This window comes from Jaculus jaculus, chromosome 19, assembly GCF_020740685.1.
Source record: "Jaculus jaculus isolate mJacJac1 chromosome 19, mJacJac1.mat.Y.cur, whole genome shotgun sequence".
Lineage (NCBI taxonomy): Eukaryota > Metazoa > Chordata > Mammalia > Rodentia > Dipodidae > Jaculus > Jaculus jaculus.
This window is the reverse complement of record NC_059120.1, coordinates 55,318,223-55,336,513: the sequence shown is the minus strand read 5'-3', so window position 1 is coordinate 55,336,513 and position 18,291 is coordinate 55,318,223. Positions and strand designations below refer to the sequence as shown.

Genomic DNA, 18,291 nt, shown 5'->3' with positions numbered 1-18,291 from the left:
GTCCTGGAGAATTGAGCCTTGAACCAGGGTCCTTAAGCTTCACAGGCAAGCATTTAACCACTAAGCCATCTCTCCAACTCTGGTTTTTGTCTGTTTCAGATGTTTGGTCTGCTATACAATCTGTGATGTGATAGGATACCTTTAAAGATCTTTAAATATCTTTATTTTTTAAAATATTTAAAATTTATTTATTTGAGAGGGAGAAGGGGGGAATGAATATGGGCATGCCAGGGCTTCCAGCCATTGTAAACAGATTCCAGATACATCTGGCTTACATGGGTCCTGGAGAATTGAACCTTGGTCCTTTGGCTTTTCAGGCAAGTGTCTTAACCACTAAGCCATCTATCCAGCCCTTTTAATGTTTTAAGTGATGGGGAGATGACTGAGTAGGGAAGAGTGTTTGCTGTACAAGTATGAGGACCTGAGTTCAGTGCCAGCATCCATGTAAAAGCTGAGCTTGTGGCTGGAGAGATGACTTAGCAGTTAAGGTGCTTGCTTGTAAAGCCTAAGGACTCCTGTTCAACTCCCCAGATCCCGTATAAGCCAGACTCAGAAGGTGATGCAAGTGCGAGGTTGCACATGCACACAAGGTGGCACATGGCTAGAGTTCTATTTCAGTGGCTACAGGCCCTGGTGTGCCAGTTGTCTCTCTCTCCTAAAAAAAAGTGTTCTTTTTTTTAAAGCTAAGCCTGACTGCACCTGCCTGTAATGCCAGTACCGAGGGACAGAGACAGGAGGATCATGGTCAGCCAGTCTCACCAATAAAAGCACTTGACTGCAAAATCTAATGGCCCTAGTTAGACTCCTCAGTATCTATGCAGAAGCAGATGCACAAGGTACACATGTATCTGGAATTTATTTGCAGTGTCTAGAGGCCCTGTGGTCCCCTTCTCTCTGTCTCTGTCTCTGTCTTTGCAAGTAAACAAAATATTTTTAAAAAAGTAAAAAACTAGGGCTGGAGAGATGGCTTAGCAGTTAAGGCATTTGCCTGCCAACAACAAAAAAATAAATAAATAGAAAGGGAAAAGAAGGACTAGCACTAGCTTCCAATCCAGTGAGAGGCGATCTCAGGAAGTAAGGTAGAAGACTAGTGAAATAGCAGACATCCCTCTCCGACCTCTGCACACACCCAGAAATAAAGAAGGCCTTCAGAAGACAGAGTAGTTGTCTTGGGATGTAGATTTGAAAACTAAACAGGACAGGTTTGTTGTTGGATAAGAACTCACACCTTGTCAACCTCAGCTCAGTTTCTGCTGCTGTGTCATGTGTTGAATCAAACGCCATTACCTCATCATAAACCAAGACAAAGGTTCGGGCTTTTCTCTCCCGAAGCTCTGAGTCAAGTGATGCTAGTGAGTGGTAAGGATCTAAAACTGGCCAAAGGAGCAGTGTAAGATGATGGACTCAAGGCTTAGAAACACTAAAAACTAAGAGGCAAGTGGAATCAGAACAGCATCTTAACAGGCTGAGGTGAATGTGGTGGCCCGTGCCTGTAGTCCCAGCTGTTCAGCACACTGAGGCAGGAGGGCTGCTTCAGCACCTGGGCCAGCCCAAGCCACACAGTGAGACTCCTGTGTCCAGAAAAAGTTACCTCATCACTGACATTAGCAAAGCCATCACCAGCAACTGTTAGTGATACCAGGGGAACACATGGTGGCTTCCAGGGTAACCAAAATGGTAAGATGTCACCTTTTTTTTCCCCCCATAGTACTGCTGCCCAGAAATGGTTGAATACCAGAAGAAAGGAAAGTCCCTGGACTCAGAACCCAGTGTCCCGTTGGCAGCAAAGCCTCCATCGCCTGAGAAGACTGTTCCTGCTACTTCCACGCCTTCTTCTACGCCTATTCCCGCTCTGTCACCACCTACCAAAGTCCCAGAGCCAAATGAGAATATCGGTGATGCTGTGCAGACCAAACTTATCATGTTAGTAGATGACTTCTACTATGGCCGGGATGGTGGCAAAGTAGCTCAGCTCACAAGCTTCCCGAAGGTCGCCACGTCTTTCCGATGCCCTCATTGCACCAAAAGGCTAAAAAACAACATTCGGTAAGTGTCAAAATGTCAGGTTATCATGCACAGAAGAGCACTTAGATTTTCTTTCATGCTGAAGTGTGTGTGGGCAAGGTCCTGACTGATGTGGTCTTGCTTTCCGAGGGTCGTTCAGTAGGTGGTGCGCCTGGGGGTGGTGACTGCAGGCAGTAGTAAGGGGCAGCGTTGGGCCGGGAGACTTGTGATCTCCACCCACGGAACTTATAATTCCAAGAACCTGTCACTTGCTGGCCGTGGTGGTGCACACCTGCAACGCCAGCACTGGGGAGGCAGAAGTAGGAGGATCGCTGTGAGTTCAAGGCCACCCTGACACTATACACAGTGAGTTCCAGGTCAGCCTTGGTTAGAGTGAGACCCTACCTTGAAACCGCCCCCCAAAACAAAACAAAACAAAACAAAAACCTGTTATTTTTCTGACTCAGAGGAAAACGATCCCAAATAGAGGAACTTGTGGGAGGAGAACAGAGTACCTGTTCACGATTCTGCCACTGTTTTTCCCAGAGGCTGCTGACCGTGTTTCGCGTGCTTTGTCTTTGTGCCGCCCCACAGGTTCATGAACCACATGAAGCACCATGTCGAGCTCGATCAGCAGAACGGGGAGGTGGACGGCCACACTATCTGCCAACACTGTTACCGCCAGTTTTCTACTCCCTTCCAGCTCCAGTGCCACTTGGAAAATGTTCATAGTCCCTATGAATCTACTAGTAAGTTTGGAGACTTAAAACTTGAGGGGATATACCTTTTCTTCACTCATTGAGTAGAACTGGGAACCCCTGTTTGTTTATAAGCCTGATAAAAAGTAATTTTCAGCCAGGTGGTAGCATATGCCTTTAGTCCCAGCACTCGGGAGGCAGAGGCAGGAGGATCACCACGAGTTTGAGGCCACCCTGAGACTACATGGTGCATTCTAGGTCAGCCTGAGCTAGAGTGAGACCCTACCTCGGAAAACCAAAAAAAAGGTAATTTGCCATTAAAATATTCAGCCAGGCCTAGTGGCTGACGCCTTTAACCCTAACACTGGGGGGGCGGGGCAGCGCTAAAGTTAGAGAACCACTGTGAGTTCAAGGTCACCCTGAGCTACATGAGACCCAGTCTCAAAACAATAATAGGGCTTGGAAAGATGGCTCATCAGTTGGGCTACTTGCCTGCAAAGCCTAATGACCTGGTTTGATTCCCCAGGACTCACATAAAGCCAAATGTACAAAGTGGCACATGCTTTTGGAGTTTGGCAGCAGCAGCTGGAGGTCCTGGTGTGCCCATTCTCTCTGTCTCTCTTCTATCTCTCTCTGCTTGCAAGTAAATAAAAACAACAGCAACAACCTGTTGACCAAAAGTGAATTAGGCACTAAGAACAGCTTTTCACAGATCTAGAGGGAGAGCAGACTTCCAGACTGGGAGGGTCACTGACTGCCTTGTTTTTTCTCACTGGTCTTCCTGCCTCTGGCTGATAGCAGGTTGGCTGCTTTGATAGCAGATCATGGCCACAGAGCTGTCTAGACGAAGAAGAGGCACATCTTTCTCTTTCCGAAATCTTTCCCAGAATATACTTTTAAAAGTATTTTAATTTATCTGTTTGTTTATTTGAGAGGGAGAAGGGAAGAAAGAGAATGGGCTTGGCAGGGCCTACAGCTGCTATAAATGAGCTCCAGACACACACCACTCATCTGGCTTACATGGGTCCTTGGGAATCAAACCTGGATCCTTTGGCTTTGTAGGCAAGTGCCTTAACCACTAAGTGAGCTCTGTAGCCCAGAAATACACTTTGAAGTGCATAAATGGCTAAAAATTTCAGTTATTTTAAATAAAGTAAAACAAACAAACAAAGCTAATTTTAATAATATAATTTATGTAAATTTATTTTATTCCTAAAATATTCAACCAATAATAAAATTTTTAAATGAGTTTTTTTTTTTTTTTTTTTCCTATGTGGTCTTTTGAGGTAGAATCTCATTGTAGCCCAGGCTGACCTGAAACTCACTACATAGGCTCAGGCTGGCCTCAAACTCATGGCAATCCTCCCTCCCAAGAGCTGGGATTAAGGGCATGCTCTACCATACCTGGCCTAAATGAGATGTTTAACATTCAAGTTTTCACTTTCTTCTCATTACAAAAGGGAATTTTTGTTTGTTTTGAGGCAGGGTCTTGGTCTAGCCCAGGCTGTCCTGGAACTCATTCTCTAGCTCAAGCTGGTCTTGAATTCACACCAGTTCTCCTAGCTCAGTCTTTGGGGCCACTGGGATTATAGGCATGAACCACCATGGCTAAGAAACAGATTTTTGTTTGTTTTGTATTTTTGTTTGTTTGTTTTGTTTTTTGAAGTAGGGTCTCACTCTAGCCCAGGCTGACTTGGCACTCATTCTGTAGTCCCAGGCTGTCCTTGAATCCATGGTGATCCTCCTACCCTTGCCTCCCGAGAGCCACCACCCCTGACAGAAATGGAAATTTTTTTTCCAGATTTTTTTTTTTTCTCATGGGAAAGAAACAAGACAGGTACTACTTGGTCTTTTTCCCTTGACTTCCAGCTGTGTTGCCTATAACTTGTAATTTTTGAATCTCTCACAACAACTGTAAATTTACCTTGATTAAAACACTTGATGATACCGGGCATGGTGGCAGACACCTTTAATCCCAGCACTTGGGAGGCAGAGGTAGGAGGATAGCTGTGAGTTTGAGGCCAGCCTGAGACTACATAGTGAATTCCAGGTCAACCTGGGCTAGAGTGAGACCCTACCTCTAAAAACTGGGGGGAAAGGAGGAAACCTTCATGGGCTGGCTGGAGAGATGGCAATTAAGGTGCTTACCTGCAAAACCTGATAACTGGAGTTCAATTCCCCAGTACCCACATAGAGCCAGATACACAAAATAGCATCTGCATCTGGAGTTTATTTGCAGAGTCCAGAGGCCATGACATGCACATTTTCTGTCTGTCTGTCTGTCTGTCTGTCTCTTTTATTTTTTGGTTTTATTTTGAGTAGGGTCTCACTCTAGCCCACTTGACCTGGAATTCACTATATAGTCTCGGAGTACCCTCAAACTCACAGCTACCCTCTTGTCTCAACCTGCCAAGTGCTGGGATCAAAGGCCTGTGCCACCATGCTGGCCTACTCTCTCTCTTTAAAAAAAAGGGGGGGGGTGCTGGAGAGATGGCTTAGCAGTTTAGGGGTTGCCTATGAAGCCTAAGGATCCTGGGTCGAGGCTCGATTCCCCAGGACCTATGTAAGCCAGATGCACAGGGTGGTGCATGCATCTGGAATTCCTTTGCAATGCTTGGAGGCCCTGGCACACCCATTTGCTCTCTCTGTTTCTCTCTGCCTCTTTCTGTCTGTCTGTCATTCTCAAATAAATGAATAAAAATTAACAAAACTTTTTTAAAAGGGTATGGTGGCAGAGGTAGGAGGATTGCCGTGAATTCAATGCCTCCCTGAGACTACATAGTGAATTCTAGGTCAGCCTCAGCTGGAGTGAGACCCTTCCTCAAAAAAACCAAAAAGTAAAAGTAAAAACATACAAAAAAGCCGGGCATGGTAGCACATACCTTTAATCCCAGCACTCAGGAGGCAGAGGTGGGAGTTCAAGGCTACCCTGAGACTACATAGTGATTTCCAGATCAGCCTGGGCTAGTGAGACTACCTTGGGGGGGGGGGGGGAACCTGTTTCAAAGCTGGGAGTGGCGATATAATACCTATAGTCTTGGCACTCAGGAGGCTGAAATAAGATTGCTGCAGATTTGAAGCCAGCCTGGGCTAGAGTGAGATCCTACCTTGAAAACCAAAAAAAGTAAAAAGAAATTGTTGGCCCAAGCAGACTAACACCTTTCCTTAGCTATATGTCCATTTCATTCCTGGACCCATTTGTTAGCTCCCTTTTTATAGCCATGACGCCCCTTTTGTTCATCGCTTTTTCGAGGTACAGGGTCTCACTATGGCCTGGACTGACCTGTCACTCACTGTGCAGTCTCGGCTTGGCTTCGTTCACAGCAGTCCTCCTACCTCTGCCTCCCGAACACTGGGACTACAGGCATGCACCACCTCGCCCAGCTTAAAGTTTGTTTATTTTTTATTTATTTTTATCTTTCTTTCTTCCTTCTTTTATAATTAATTTATTTTTTAAACAATTTCCATGATTGTAAACAATATCCCATGGTAATGCCCTTCCTCCCCCCATTTTCCCCTTTGAAACTCCATTCTCCATCATATCCCCTCCCCGTCTCAATCAGTCTCTCTTTTATTTTGATGTCATGATCTTTTCCTCCTATTATGATGGTCTTTTGTAGGCAGGCACTGTGAAATCATGTATATCCAGGCCATTTTGTGTCTGGAGGAGCACATTGTAAGGAGTCCTACCCTTCCTTTGATCTTACACTCTTTCCACCACCTCTTCCACAATGGACCCTGAGCCTTGGAAGGTGTGATAGAGATATTGCATTGCTGAGCACTCCTGTCACTTCTTCCCAGCACCATGATGCCTTCTGAGTCATCCCAAGGTCACTGCCATCTGAAAAGAGAAGGTTCTCTAACCAAAAGTGAGAGTAGCATTAATATATGGATATAAGCATTAAGAGAAATGCTTACTGGGCAGTTTGATGAGCATAGTATATACATTTAGCCAGACAGCGGCAGACGTTACACCCCTAGGGATCATGACTACCCCTGTTGTAGGTTTTCAGTATCAGGGATGTATTCCGTCCCATGGAGTGGGCCTCCAGTCCAATTAGAGGCCAGCTGGTTTATACCATGACAGATATGCCACTATTGCACCCGTTGGCTCATTTGGACTGGCTGGCCAAATAGAAGGCTTGCAGTGTTCACTGTTGAGTATCTTCACTGGTGATTTCTCTCTGTCCTCTTGAACTGTATGCGGAATGGCTTCTTTCAGCTTTCTGTCAGCTAGTTTACATGCAGGAGGTTATCAGCTCAGTTCCAGCAGGATTTCTCAGTGGCCTTGCAGCCTAAGTATGTGCAGTCTTCAGCAGTAGGGTCTTCCCGTCTATTCCTGGTGGGAAACCAAAGGCCTCAGCAATGGCCTGTAATGTTTTGGGGGCATCAGGGAACTTCTGGCCAACAACTCACTGGAAGGTATACCATCCCTGGCTCTGAAAATTTTCTATTAACAATCTACAGCTCCTGAGTTTTCTATTGTCCAAAAAAATGTAGTTTTTCTTTTTCAATCAGATAACACGACTTTTTTTTTTCTTTGATCAAACCCTTGGACCGTTTTGTCTCAACTCAAAACTTAGTTTAAACTTTCTAATTTCTTTTTTTATTAACAATTTCCATGATTATAAAAAATACCCCAGGGTGACACCCTCCCTCCCCCCACTTACCCCTTTGAAACTCCACTCTCCATCATACCCCCTCCCCATCTCAGTCAGTCTCTCATTTACTTTTGATGTCATGATCTTTTCCTCCTCTTATAATGGTCTTATGCAGGTAGTCTCAGGCACTGAGAGGTCATGGATATCCACGCCATTTTGTGTCTGGAGGGAGCATGTTGTATGGAGTCCTGCCCTTCCTTTGGCGCTTAGATACTTTCTGCCACCTCTTCCACATTAGACCCTGAGCCTTGGAAGGTGTGATAGAGATATTGCAGTACTGAACACTGCGGTCATTTCTTTCCATCACTATGATATCTTCTGAGTCTTTAGCAATAGGTAGGAAACCAAGGGCCTTGGCAGTGGCGTATAATGTTTTGGGGGCATCAGGGATCTCCCTGGCCAACAACTCACTGGAAGATATCCCATCCTTGGCACTGAAAAAAATGTACTTTATTTTTAACAAATTATTTACAGTCATACATGGTGGCTCATGCCTGTAATCCCAGCACTGGGGAGGCTGAGGTAGGAGGATCTCTGTGAGTTCAAGGTCAGCCTGCGGTAGAGTGAGACCCTGCCTTAAAACAAACAAATACAGCAATATGTAGAAAAAGAAGAGAGAGAACTAGTTGATGAACAAAGTCTTAGAATACATAGTTATATGGGGATTAGGTGATCCTCAGAGGAAGTGATGAAGAATCTTTTTCAAACTTTGAAGAATAAGAAGCACAAACTATGGCTGTTGGTACTTTGTCAAAGCAGGAGACTGGTAGATGTGAAAGCCAGAGTTGATTGAGTGCTGGGAGGTGTAGTACCAAAATGGCCACTAGGGGCGTCATTCTTTTCCTCTTGGATCATTTCCTCCATGAGGAATTGATGGGTCACACAGGTTGCTAGAGATCTCTAATTCTAGTATGGTTCCTCTTCCTAATAATGCATTATTTGGGACTTAAGCATTAGAAACTGCATTAACAGCCAGGGATAGTGGGACACACCTTTATTCCCAGCAATTGGGAGGATCACTATGAGTTCTAGACCAGCTTGGGACTACAGAGTGATTTCCAGGTTGACCTGGGCTAGAGTGAGACCCTACCTCCAAAAAACTGCAATAATAAATGTTCCTTTTAGATTATGCACTGACACTAAAAATGAAATGTGTAGATAGTAGGAGACTCCATTGAGATTACCCAAGGAAAACAGAATGAGAAAGGTGGAAAACATTTATGCTTAAAGGTGTTCTGGAAAAGAAAAAAATAATAATGATTAATGGAAAAAAGCAAAATCGGAGGTACAGGAAAAGAAGAAAATACTGTGCTACTCTAAAGAACTTCCCCAAACATGTCCTGAACTTCCCCACCTACGCGTGTCCTTCCTGGAAGTTGGCCTATAATGTTTTTAGGGCATTAGGGTCCTCCCTGGCCAACAACTCACTGGAAGGTATCCCATCCCTGGCACTGAAAATTTTCTAGTAACACTCTATGACTTCTGGGTGTGCCATTATCCAATCGAGGAGGTTTCTATATGGCTTCTTCACCACATGTTGAATTTTGAGTTGCCCCTCCCCTCCCTCCTACTCAGGTCTTTTCCCATGACCTCACATAGGTCATTGCAGCCCAGTCATTGTTCTTCTGCTCACATATATACAGTACCTTCTCCTTAAGCCCTCCTCTCCCCCCTCCCCTCCCTTATAGTCCTTTTCTAGCTTATTGTCCTCTGCTGCTGATTTTTACTCCAACTCATGCACAAGTCCAACCATCTCTAGCTAGGATCCACATGTGAGAGAGACCGTGTGCCATTTGGCTTTCTGGGCCTGGGTTATCTCAATTAGTATAATCCTTTCCAGATCCATCCATTTCCCTGCAAATTTCATAACTTCGTTTTTCTTTACCAATGAGTAGAGCTCTATTGTATAAATATACCACATCTTTACTATCCATTCATCAGTTGAGGGACATCTAGGCCGGTTCCAGCTATGTGGATGGAGTGGCAGTAAACATGCATGTGCGAGCATCTTCATGGTAGTGAGACGAATACCAGGAGTGCTCTAGCTGGGTCATGCGGTAGATCTGTCTTTAGCCGTCTTAGGAGCCTCCACACTGATTCCCACAATGGCTGGACCAGATTGCATTCCCACCAGCAGTGTAGGAGAGTTCTTTGTCCACGTCTTTACCAGCATTTATTATCATCTGTTCTCTGAATGACAACAATTCTGACAGGAGTGAGATGGAATCTCAAGGTCGTTTTAATTTGCATTTCCCTGATGGCTGCGGTTGTAGAACATTTTTCAAATGTTTACATTCCATCTGTATTTCTTCTATTTCTCTGTTTAGTTCCATAACCCATTTTTTAAATTGTGTTGCTTGATTTCTTGTTTAGTTTTTTGAGTTCTTTGTATATTTTGTATATTTATCCTCTGTCATATGTGTAGGTGGCAAAGATTTTCTCCCACTCTGGGTTGCCTCTTTGCTCTATTCACAGTGTACTTTGCTGTACAAAAGTTTGTAATTTCATGAGGTCCCAGCGGTTGACCCGTGGTTTTATTTCCTGAGCAATTGGGGTTATGTTCATAAAGTCTTTGCCAAGAACAGTATCTTGAAGTGTTTTTCCTACTTTTTGCTCTAGCAGTTTCAGAGTTTCTGCTCTGATATTAAGGTCTTTGGTCCATTTAGACTTGATTCTTATGCATGGAGAGACATAAGGATCTATTTTCATCCTTCTACATACAGACATCCAGTTTTTTCAGCACCTTTTGTTGAAGAGGCTGTCTTTTCTCCGATGAGTTTTTCTTTGGCATTAAAAAAAATTTACTTATGGGAGAGAAAGAGAGAACGGGCATGCCAGAGCCTCTAGCCACTACATATAAACTCCAGACACATGCGCCCCCTTGTGTATCTGGCTTATGTGAGTACTGGGGGATTGAACCCAGGTCCTTAGGCTTCACAGGCCAATGCCGTAACCACTAAGCCATTTCCCCAGTCCCCATTTGGCATTTTTAAAAACTTTTAAAAATATATTTTATTTATTTGAGAGACAGAAAGAGGCAGAGAGAGAATGGGCCACCAGGGCCTCTGGCCACTGCATACTAACTCCAGATGCTTGCACCCTCTTGTGCATCTGGCTTACATGGGTCCTCTTGAGTCGAACCAGGATCCTTTGGCTTTGCAGGCAAACACCTTAACCACTAAGCCATCACTACAGCCTTTTTGGCATTTTCATTAGTAATCAGATGGCTGTAGTTGCCTGCATTTACATCTGGGTCCTCTATTCTGATCCATTGATCTACATGTCTCTTTTTGATCCAGTACCATGCTGTTTTTGTTACTATTGCTCTGTAATATAGCTTAAAATTGGGTATAGTGATACCACTAAGCTTATATTTGTTGCTCGAAATTGTTTTGGCTAGGGCTGGAGAAAAGGCTTACTGGTTAAGACACTTGCCTGCAAAGCTGAAGGACCCAGGTTTGATTCCCCAGGACCCACGTAAGCCAGATGCACGGGGTGATGCATGCATCTGTAGTTCATTTGCAGTGGCTGGAGGCCCTGGCACACTCATTGTTTCCCTCACTCTATCTGCCTCTCTCTCTCTCAAATAAAAATAATAATAATAAAATTGTTTTGGCTATTTGAGGTTTTTTTTGTGCTTCCAAATGAATTTTAGGATTGTCTTTTCTATTTCTGTGAAGAATGTCTTTGGGATTTTGATGGGTATGGCATTAAATGTGTAGATAGCTTTTGGTAAGATTGACATTTTCACAATATTGGTTCTTCCAATCCAAGAACATAGAATTTTTTTTTTTTTGAGGCAGTTGTGAATGGGAGTGATTCTCTAATTTCATCCTCAGCATGTTTGTTGTTAGTATATAGGAAAGCTACTGATTTCCATGTATTTATTTTGTATCCTGCTACATTGCTAAAAGTGTTTTGATTAGGTCTATCAGTTTGCTGGTACAGTCTTTTTAATTATTAAATTATTATATTTATTGAGGGAAGTATAGAGGCAAGGAAAGGCACTCATGTGGATAGAGATCCCATATGGAGTGCCTGGGAAAACCTTGGAAAGAAAAGAGAGAAAAGAAAGTTCAAGGAGCACCTGCCATTTGGGGAAGTGAAGAGGATAAAGAACCCATGTGGAGAATAATGGCTGAGGGTCCTCCCACCTGGGTCTGGGCTGAGCTGAGCCATCCCAGGCCCAGCCGAGGGAAAAACTCACCCACAAATGGAAGCTCTCAAGTGGTCAGAGAGCTTGGCCTCTCCTTGCAAAGGTATTTGTAACCTTATAGTGGTGGGCTGCCTTCCAGTTACCATGAGCCAGAGGGACAGCTGGTTGGTTAGGGCTGGGGCTGTCTCAGGAAGAGGCTAGTCCTGACACCAAGCTCCCCCGTGGCCAACCTCAAGGTTTAAATCCTATGAAGAGTTCCCTCCCAAGACAGGTCTTGGTTGCTTGTGGAGAAACAAATCTAGGGAACTAAGCAAGAGATAAGAAGTCAGAAAGTACAAACTTTCCTGTCTTTTTTACCTTCTGGTTCCAGGCACCCTGACTTGACCCCCCCTCATGAGAACCTCTAGCTGCTGTTAGAGGGCAGGGGATGATGACTTCACATCTGGAGCTACTGGCTGCACAGGGCTGTAGAAATAGGGCAGAAAGTCTCCCAGAGAGAGGAACTATTCTAAAGGACTCTGAAAGCGTATTGGAGTGCAGGAAGGTACCATTGGAAGAAAATGATGGGCAGGAAGAATGAAAGTAAGGAGCTATTAATGAGAAGTGAGCAAACAGCAAACGTTTGCCTTTAGGGATGTCCTTCTTGAGGACTTCCAGGCTTTGGGAGCATTCAAGGGATCCTGCCTATGTGGAGACGGATTGTCTCAAAACCTTCTGAGCATGAGGTGGCTGAGATTTTCTTCCAGAACTGTACATGGAATGGCACATTAGTGTCTGACATGCCCTGAATCTGTTCCTATATGGCTTGTTAAACAGATATTAACAGAGTTTTATATAATTTATCCTTGATAATGGTGAAGATACTATATATACTATATTTTGTATAACAGCCTTCCAGAGTGTACTCTTGGTTTTTCTTTTTAAAAATTTTTTGTATATATATATATTTATATATATATATATATATTTATTTTTCGAGGTAGGGTCTCACTCTAGCCCAGGCTGACCTGGAATTCACTATGGAGTCTCAGGGTGGCCTCTAACTCATGGCAATCCTCCTACCTTTGCCTCCCGAGTGCTGGCATTAAAGGCGTGTACCACCACGCCTGGCTTATATATTTTTTTTTAAGTTTTTTTTGTATTTTATTATTATTTATTTATTTGAGAGTGACAGACAGAGAAAGCGGGAGAGAGAGAATGGGCGTGCCAGAGCTTCCATCCACTGCAAACAAACCCCAGACATGTGCACCCCATTTTGCATCTGGTTAACGTGGGTCCTGGAGAATCGAGCCTCGAACCGGGGTCCTTAGGCTTCACAGGCAAGTGCTTAACAGCTAAGCCATCTCTCCAGCCCTTTTTGAATATTTTGTATGTTTACTTATTTAAGAGCGACAGACAGAGAAAAAGGCACAGAGAGAGAGAATGGGTGCACCAGGGCCTCCAGCCACTGCAAAGGAACTCCAGACATATGCGCCCCCTTGTGCATCTGGCTAATGTGGGTCCTGGGGAATCGAGCCTCGAACCGGGGTCCTTAGGCTTCACAGGCAAGCGCTTAACCGCTAAGCCATCTCTCCAGCCCTACTCTTGGTTTTTCGAGGTAGGGTTTCACTCAAGCCCAGGCTGACTTGGAATTCACTATGTAGTTTCAGAGTGGCCTTGAACTGTGGCAATCCTCCTACCCCTGCCTCCCACGTGATGGGATTAAAGGCGTGCACCACCATGTCCTGAGGTTAGCCAGGGCCAAGGATTGGTACCATAGAGCTATTGGGTGTCATAAAGGGCTATGCACATACATTTTTGGCCTCGGGACTAATTTTTTTTAATTTTTTGTTTTCATTTTTATTTATTTGAGAGTGTCAGAGAGAGAGAGGAGGCAGAGAGAGAGAGAGAATGGGCGCACCAGGGCTTCCAGACACTGCGAACGAACTCTAGACGTGTGCACCCCCTTGTGCATCTGGCTAACGTGGGTCCTGGGGAATCTCGAGCCTAGAACCAGGGTCCTTAGGCTTCACAGGCAAGCACCTAACTGCTAAGCCATCTATCCAGCCCCTCAGGACTTATTTAATGACATACTGGCACAAGTTAAAAGAGTTTCACCATTGTTCCCAGTATAAGGAAGTCTTCTGAATTAAATAAAAGTTGGTCAGAGTCATCCATATATCTACCTCAAAAAAAAAAAAAATAGTGATAATAGCATCCCCTTTTAGGGTCCCTCCCTGTTGCAGGAAACTTGTAATTTTACTTTTACTTGTCAAACAAACTTTCTTACTCTTTTTTTTCTTTTTATTTATTTATTTTTATAACTTCCATGATTATAAAAAATACCCCAGGGTAACACCCTCCCTCCCTCCACTTACCCCTTTGAAACTCCACTCTCCATCATATCCCTCCCCATCTCAATCAGTCTCTCTTTTACTTTTGATGTCATAATCTTTTCCTCCTCTTATAATGGTCTTATGAAGGTAGTCTCAGGCACTGTGAGGTCATGGATATCCACGCCATTTTGTGTCTGGAGGGAGCATGTTGTATGGAGTCCTGCCCTTCCTTTGGCGCTTAGATACTTTCTGCCACCTCTTCCACATTAGACCCCGAGCCTTGGAAGGTGTGATAGGGATATTGCAGTACTGAGCACTGCGGTCATTTCTTTCCATCACTATGATACCTTCTGAGTCGTCTCAAGGTCAGGGTCATCTGAAAAGAGAAGATTCTTTACCAAAAGTGAGAGTAGCATTAATATAAGGGTATGAACATGAAGAAAAGTGCTTACTGGGCAGTTTGATTAGCATGGTGTATATATACATTTAGCCAGCAAACAGCAGACGTTACACCCCTAGGGCCCATGACTACCTGTTTTAAGTTTTTGGTATCAGGGATGTGTTCCCTCCAGTCCAATTAGAGGGCAGTTGGTTTCCCCCATAACAGACGTGCCACTAGTGCACCTGTTGGGTCATTTGGCCTGGTTGGCCAAGTATAAGGCTTGCAGTGTCCATGTTGAGTATCCTCACTGGTGATTTCTCTTTCTCCCATTGAACTGCATGCAGAATGGCTTCTTCCAGCTTTCTGTCAGCTGGTCTACATGGAGCAGGTTATCAGCTCAGATCTTTCTTGCTATTATAAAAGAATAGATACTATATATAGAGAGAGATAGGTACTGGAAACCGATGATAGATGGGAAGTCATGTGGGTTTCTTTATGTTGGAGAAGTGACCTAGGCCACTTTGAATTGGGGTTAATAAAGTGGGCGTGGAGGGCTGAGGTGACGGAGTGGTTGACATCCTCAGCACTCCAGGTAGAGGACCCAAGCATGGCCCGGCCCTGGTGAGATACCAGGAACTGTCAGGCTTCTACGTGGACGGACAAGCAAGGGCCACCCTGCAGGTTGTCTGCTGACCTTGACAGGCACGGGGGTGGGGGGGGCCCACACTATACCTGCGTACACAAGTAATAAAATTAAACGTGGTTGTGGACTTCACATAGTACCTGAGTTTTGAGTTACGAAAAGATAACAGGGTAGAGAGATGGCTCAGTGGTTAAGGCGCTTGCCTACAAAGTCAAAGGACCCAGGTTTGATTCCCAAAATCTCCACATAAGCCAAATACACAAGGTGGTACATACGACAGGCATTTGTTTGCAGTGCTGGAGCCCGGCTGTACCCATTCTCTTTATCTGCCTCTTTCTTTCTCTTAAATAAAATAAAAAGAATAGTAAATAAACGAAAACATAACGAGCTAAGGAGATTGCTCAGCCGGTGAGAGCACTTGCAGTAAGCAGGAGGACCTGAGCTCTGTTCCTCTGCACCATAAAAAGCTGGCACGCATGTCCCTGGTTGGGAAAGAAGACTGCAGAATCACTGGAGCTTGCAAGTCCGCCTTTCTTTGCCCAGGGCCTGGAGAATGGCAGTTCTGGGTTCAGAGAGAGACCCCACCTCACAACGCAGGTAGATGATGGAAAAGGAGAACACTCGGCGTTCTCCTCTGGACTCCAAACATGGGTCCACTGTGGGTTTGTCTGTACAACCATGTACCTCCACGGGCAAGAAAATTAATGGTAGGATTTCACTGTAGCCCAGGCTCCGTTCACAGCGTAGTCTCAGGCTGGCCTCAAACTCACAGCCATCCTCCTACCTCTGCCTCCTACTGCTGAGATTAAAGGCATGTACTACCACACCCAGCCACTAAATTTTTTAAAAGATGTAGTGAGAAAAAGTGGTAAACAGGAGAATGTGAATTAAGGTAGAATTGAAGATAGAATGTCCAACTTAAAATGCAAATGGGAGCTAGAGAGATGGCTGAGCCGTTGAAGCAGTTCGCAGTGCGTAGAGGCCCTGGTGTGCCTTCTGCCCACCCCTGTGTGCTTGCAAATAAAGAAAAATATTTAAAACGTAAATGGAGTTTAAGGCCAGCCTACAGTACATAGTTAATTTCAGACCAGCTTGGCTTAGAGTAAAATTCAATCCAGCCTGGGTTTGATTCTCCAGCATGCTCATAAAGCCTGATAAATTAGTTGGTGTATGTGTATAGAGTTTTGTTTGTGGTAACAAGAGACTTCTCCCAATCTTTCTCTCATAAATAAAAAACTTATTTAATTTTAGTAAAAATTTTGCCTGTGTAGTTTTAAGAAAACATTGTTAAAAATATTTCTTGCTGGGAGCCAGGCGTGGTGGAGCACACCTTTAATCCCAGCACTCGGGAGGCAGAAGAGGATCACCATGAGTTTGAGGCCACCCTGAAACTCCATAGTGAATTCCAGGTCAGCCTGGGCTAGAGCGAGACTCTACCTCAAAAAACCAAAAATAATAATTCTTGCTGGGCATGGTGGCACATGCCTTTACTCTCAGCACGTGGGAGGCAGAGGTAGGAGGATCACCATGAGTTCTAGGCCGTCCTGAGACTACATAGTGAATTTCAGGTCTGTCTGGGCTAGAGTGAGACCCTACCTCAAAAAACAAACAACAAAAATGCAAATGGTTTCAAATCCGGAGCTGAGCTGTGGTCAGAAGTGTGAGCCAGTGGCGGGCCTGGGTGAGCTGCCAGCAGCATAGGTGTTGGGGCAGAGCCGCTTCCAAGGAGGGAAGGAGACGGATTTGTGGATGGCTGAAAAGATTCCGAAGTCAGAGATCATGAGGACTTTGGTTATATTTTCTAACACGTTTATTTGTCTTACAGCCAAGTGCAAGATCTGTGAGTGGGCATTTGAAAGTGAGCCACTATTTCTCCAGCATATGAAGGATACTCATAAACCTGGAGAGATGCCTTACGTTTGTCAGGTATTGTCTCTTTCTTTCCTTCCTTCCTTCCTTCCTTCCTTCCTTCCTTCCTTCCTTCCTTCCTTCTTTCATTTATTTGAGAGCAACAGAGAGAGAGAGAGAGAGAATGGGCGCGCCAGGGCCTCCAGCCCCTGCAAACGAACTCCAGACGCGTGCGCCCCCTTGTGCATCTGGCTAATGTGGGTCCTGGGGAACAAACCTCGAACTAGGGTCCTTAGGCTTCACAGGCAAGTGCTTACCCACTAAGCCATCTCTTTTTTTTTTTTTTTAAGGTAGGGTCTCTTTCTATCATTGGCTTACCTGGAATTCACTATGTAGTCTCAGGGTGACCTCGAACTCCCAGCAATCTTCCTATCTGCCTCCTGAGTGCTGGGATTAAAGGCATGTGCCAGCATGCCCAGCTAATACTGTGTTTTTCTTTGCTCTCAGGGTAAATGCTAAGAGTCCATTGATGAATACCGTTAAATACCTCTTGCATCCACTCCCTTTAGGAACTCTGAAGTGAAATAGAATAACAAACCCTTTTGTGTTTTGGTTTGTCTATGAAGGAGAAAACCTTGAGAATTTCTACAAGTATAATGTTCGCCCAGAATGGGAACATGTGCATCTACTAAGAATGTTTGTCTGGGGCTGGGTTGATGGCTCAGTGGTTGAAGGTGTTTGCTTTCAAAGCCTGCTGGCCAGGGTTCAATTTCGAGCACCCACATGAAACAGGATGCAAAGTGTTGCATGCTTCTGGAGTTTATTTGCAGAGAAAGCTTGGCATACCATTATACAAGCATGCATGCATACATACATACACTCATGCAAAAACATACTTTTGAAAAATATTTCATCCGGGACTGGAGAGATGGCTTAGCGGTTAAGAATTTGCCTGTGAGGCCTAAGGATCCTGATTCGAGGCTTGATTCCCCAGGATCCACGTAAGTCAGATGCACAAGGTTACGTCTGGAGTTCCTTTGCATTGGCTGGAGGCCCTGATGCACCCATTCTCACTCTCATTCTCTCTGCCTCTTTCTCTCTGTCTCTCTGAAATAAAAATAAATAAATAAAAAATAATAAATTTAAAAAATATTTCATCCAAGGCCAGGCTTTGTGGTGCATGCCTTTAATCCCAGCACTTGGGAGGCAGAGATAGGAGGATTGCAGAGAGTTCGAGGCCACCCTGAGACTACATAATGAATTCCAGGTCAGCCTGGGCTAGAGTGAGACCCTACCTCGAAAAGCAAAAAACAACAACAATAAAAAACCAACACAGCGGTGTGTAGTAGTGCACACCTTTAATCCCAGCACTCGGGAGGCAGAGGTAGCAGGATTGCTGTGAGTTCGAGGCCACCCTTACACTACATAGTGAATTCCAGTTCAACCTGGATTAGAGTGAGAGCCTACCTCAAAAAAACAAAAACAAAACAAAAAATCTTACCTTTATGAGAGAGAGAGAGAGAGAGAATGGACCCACCAGAGCCTCCAGGCACTGCACATGAACTCCAGGTACGTGTGCCATCT

General features: G+C 44.6%; 1 protein-coding gene across 1 annotated transcript in view; it reads left to right on the top strand.

Moving 5' to 3' along the window:
- The window catches only part of Pogz (pogo transposable element derived with ZNF domain), a 67,971-nt gene that overhangs the window by 38,157 nt on the left and 11,523 nt on the right, over window positions 1–18,291 (top strand). The window contains exons 9-11 of the mRNA XM_045137994.1: window positions 1,709–2,046; window positions 2,599–2,753; window positions 16,685–16,785. Coding sequence (XP_044993929.1) covers window positions 1,709–2,046; window positions 2,599–2,753; window positions 16,685–16,785 — 594 coding nt within the window. The remainder of the gene's footprint in view (window positions 1–1,708; window positions 2,047–2,598; window positions 2,754–16,684; window positions 16,786–18,291) is intronic.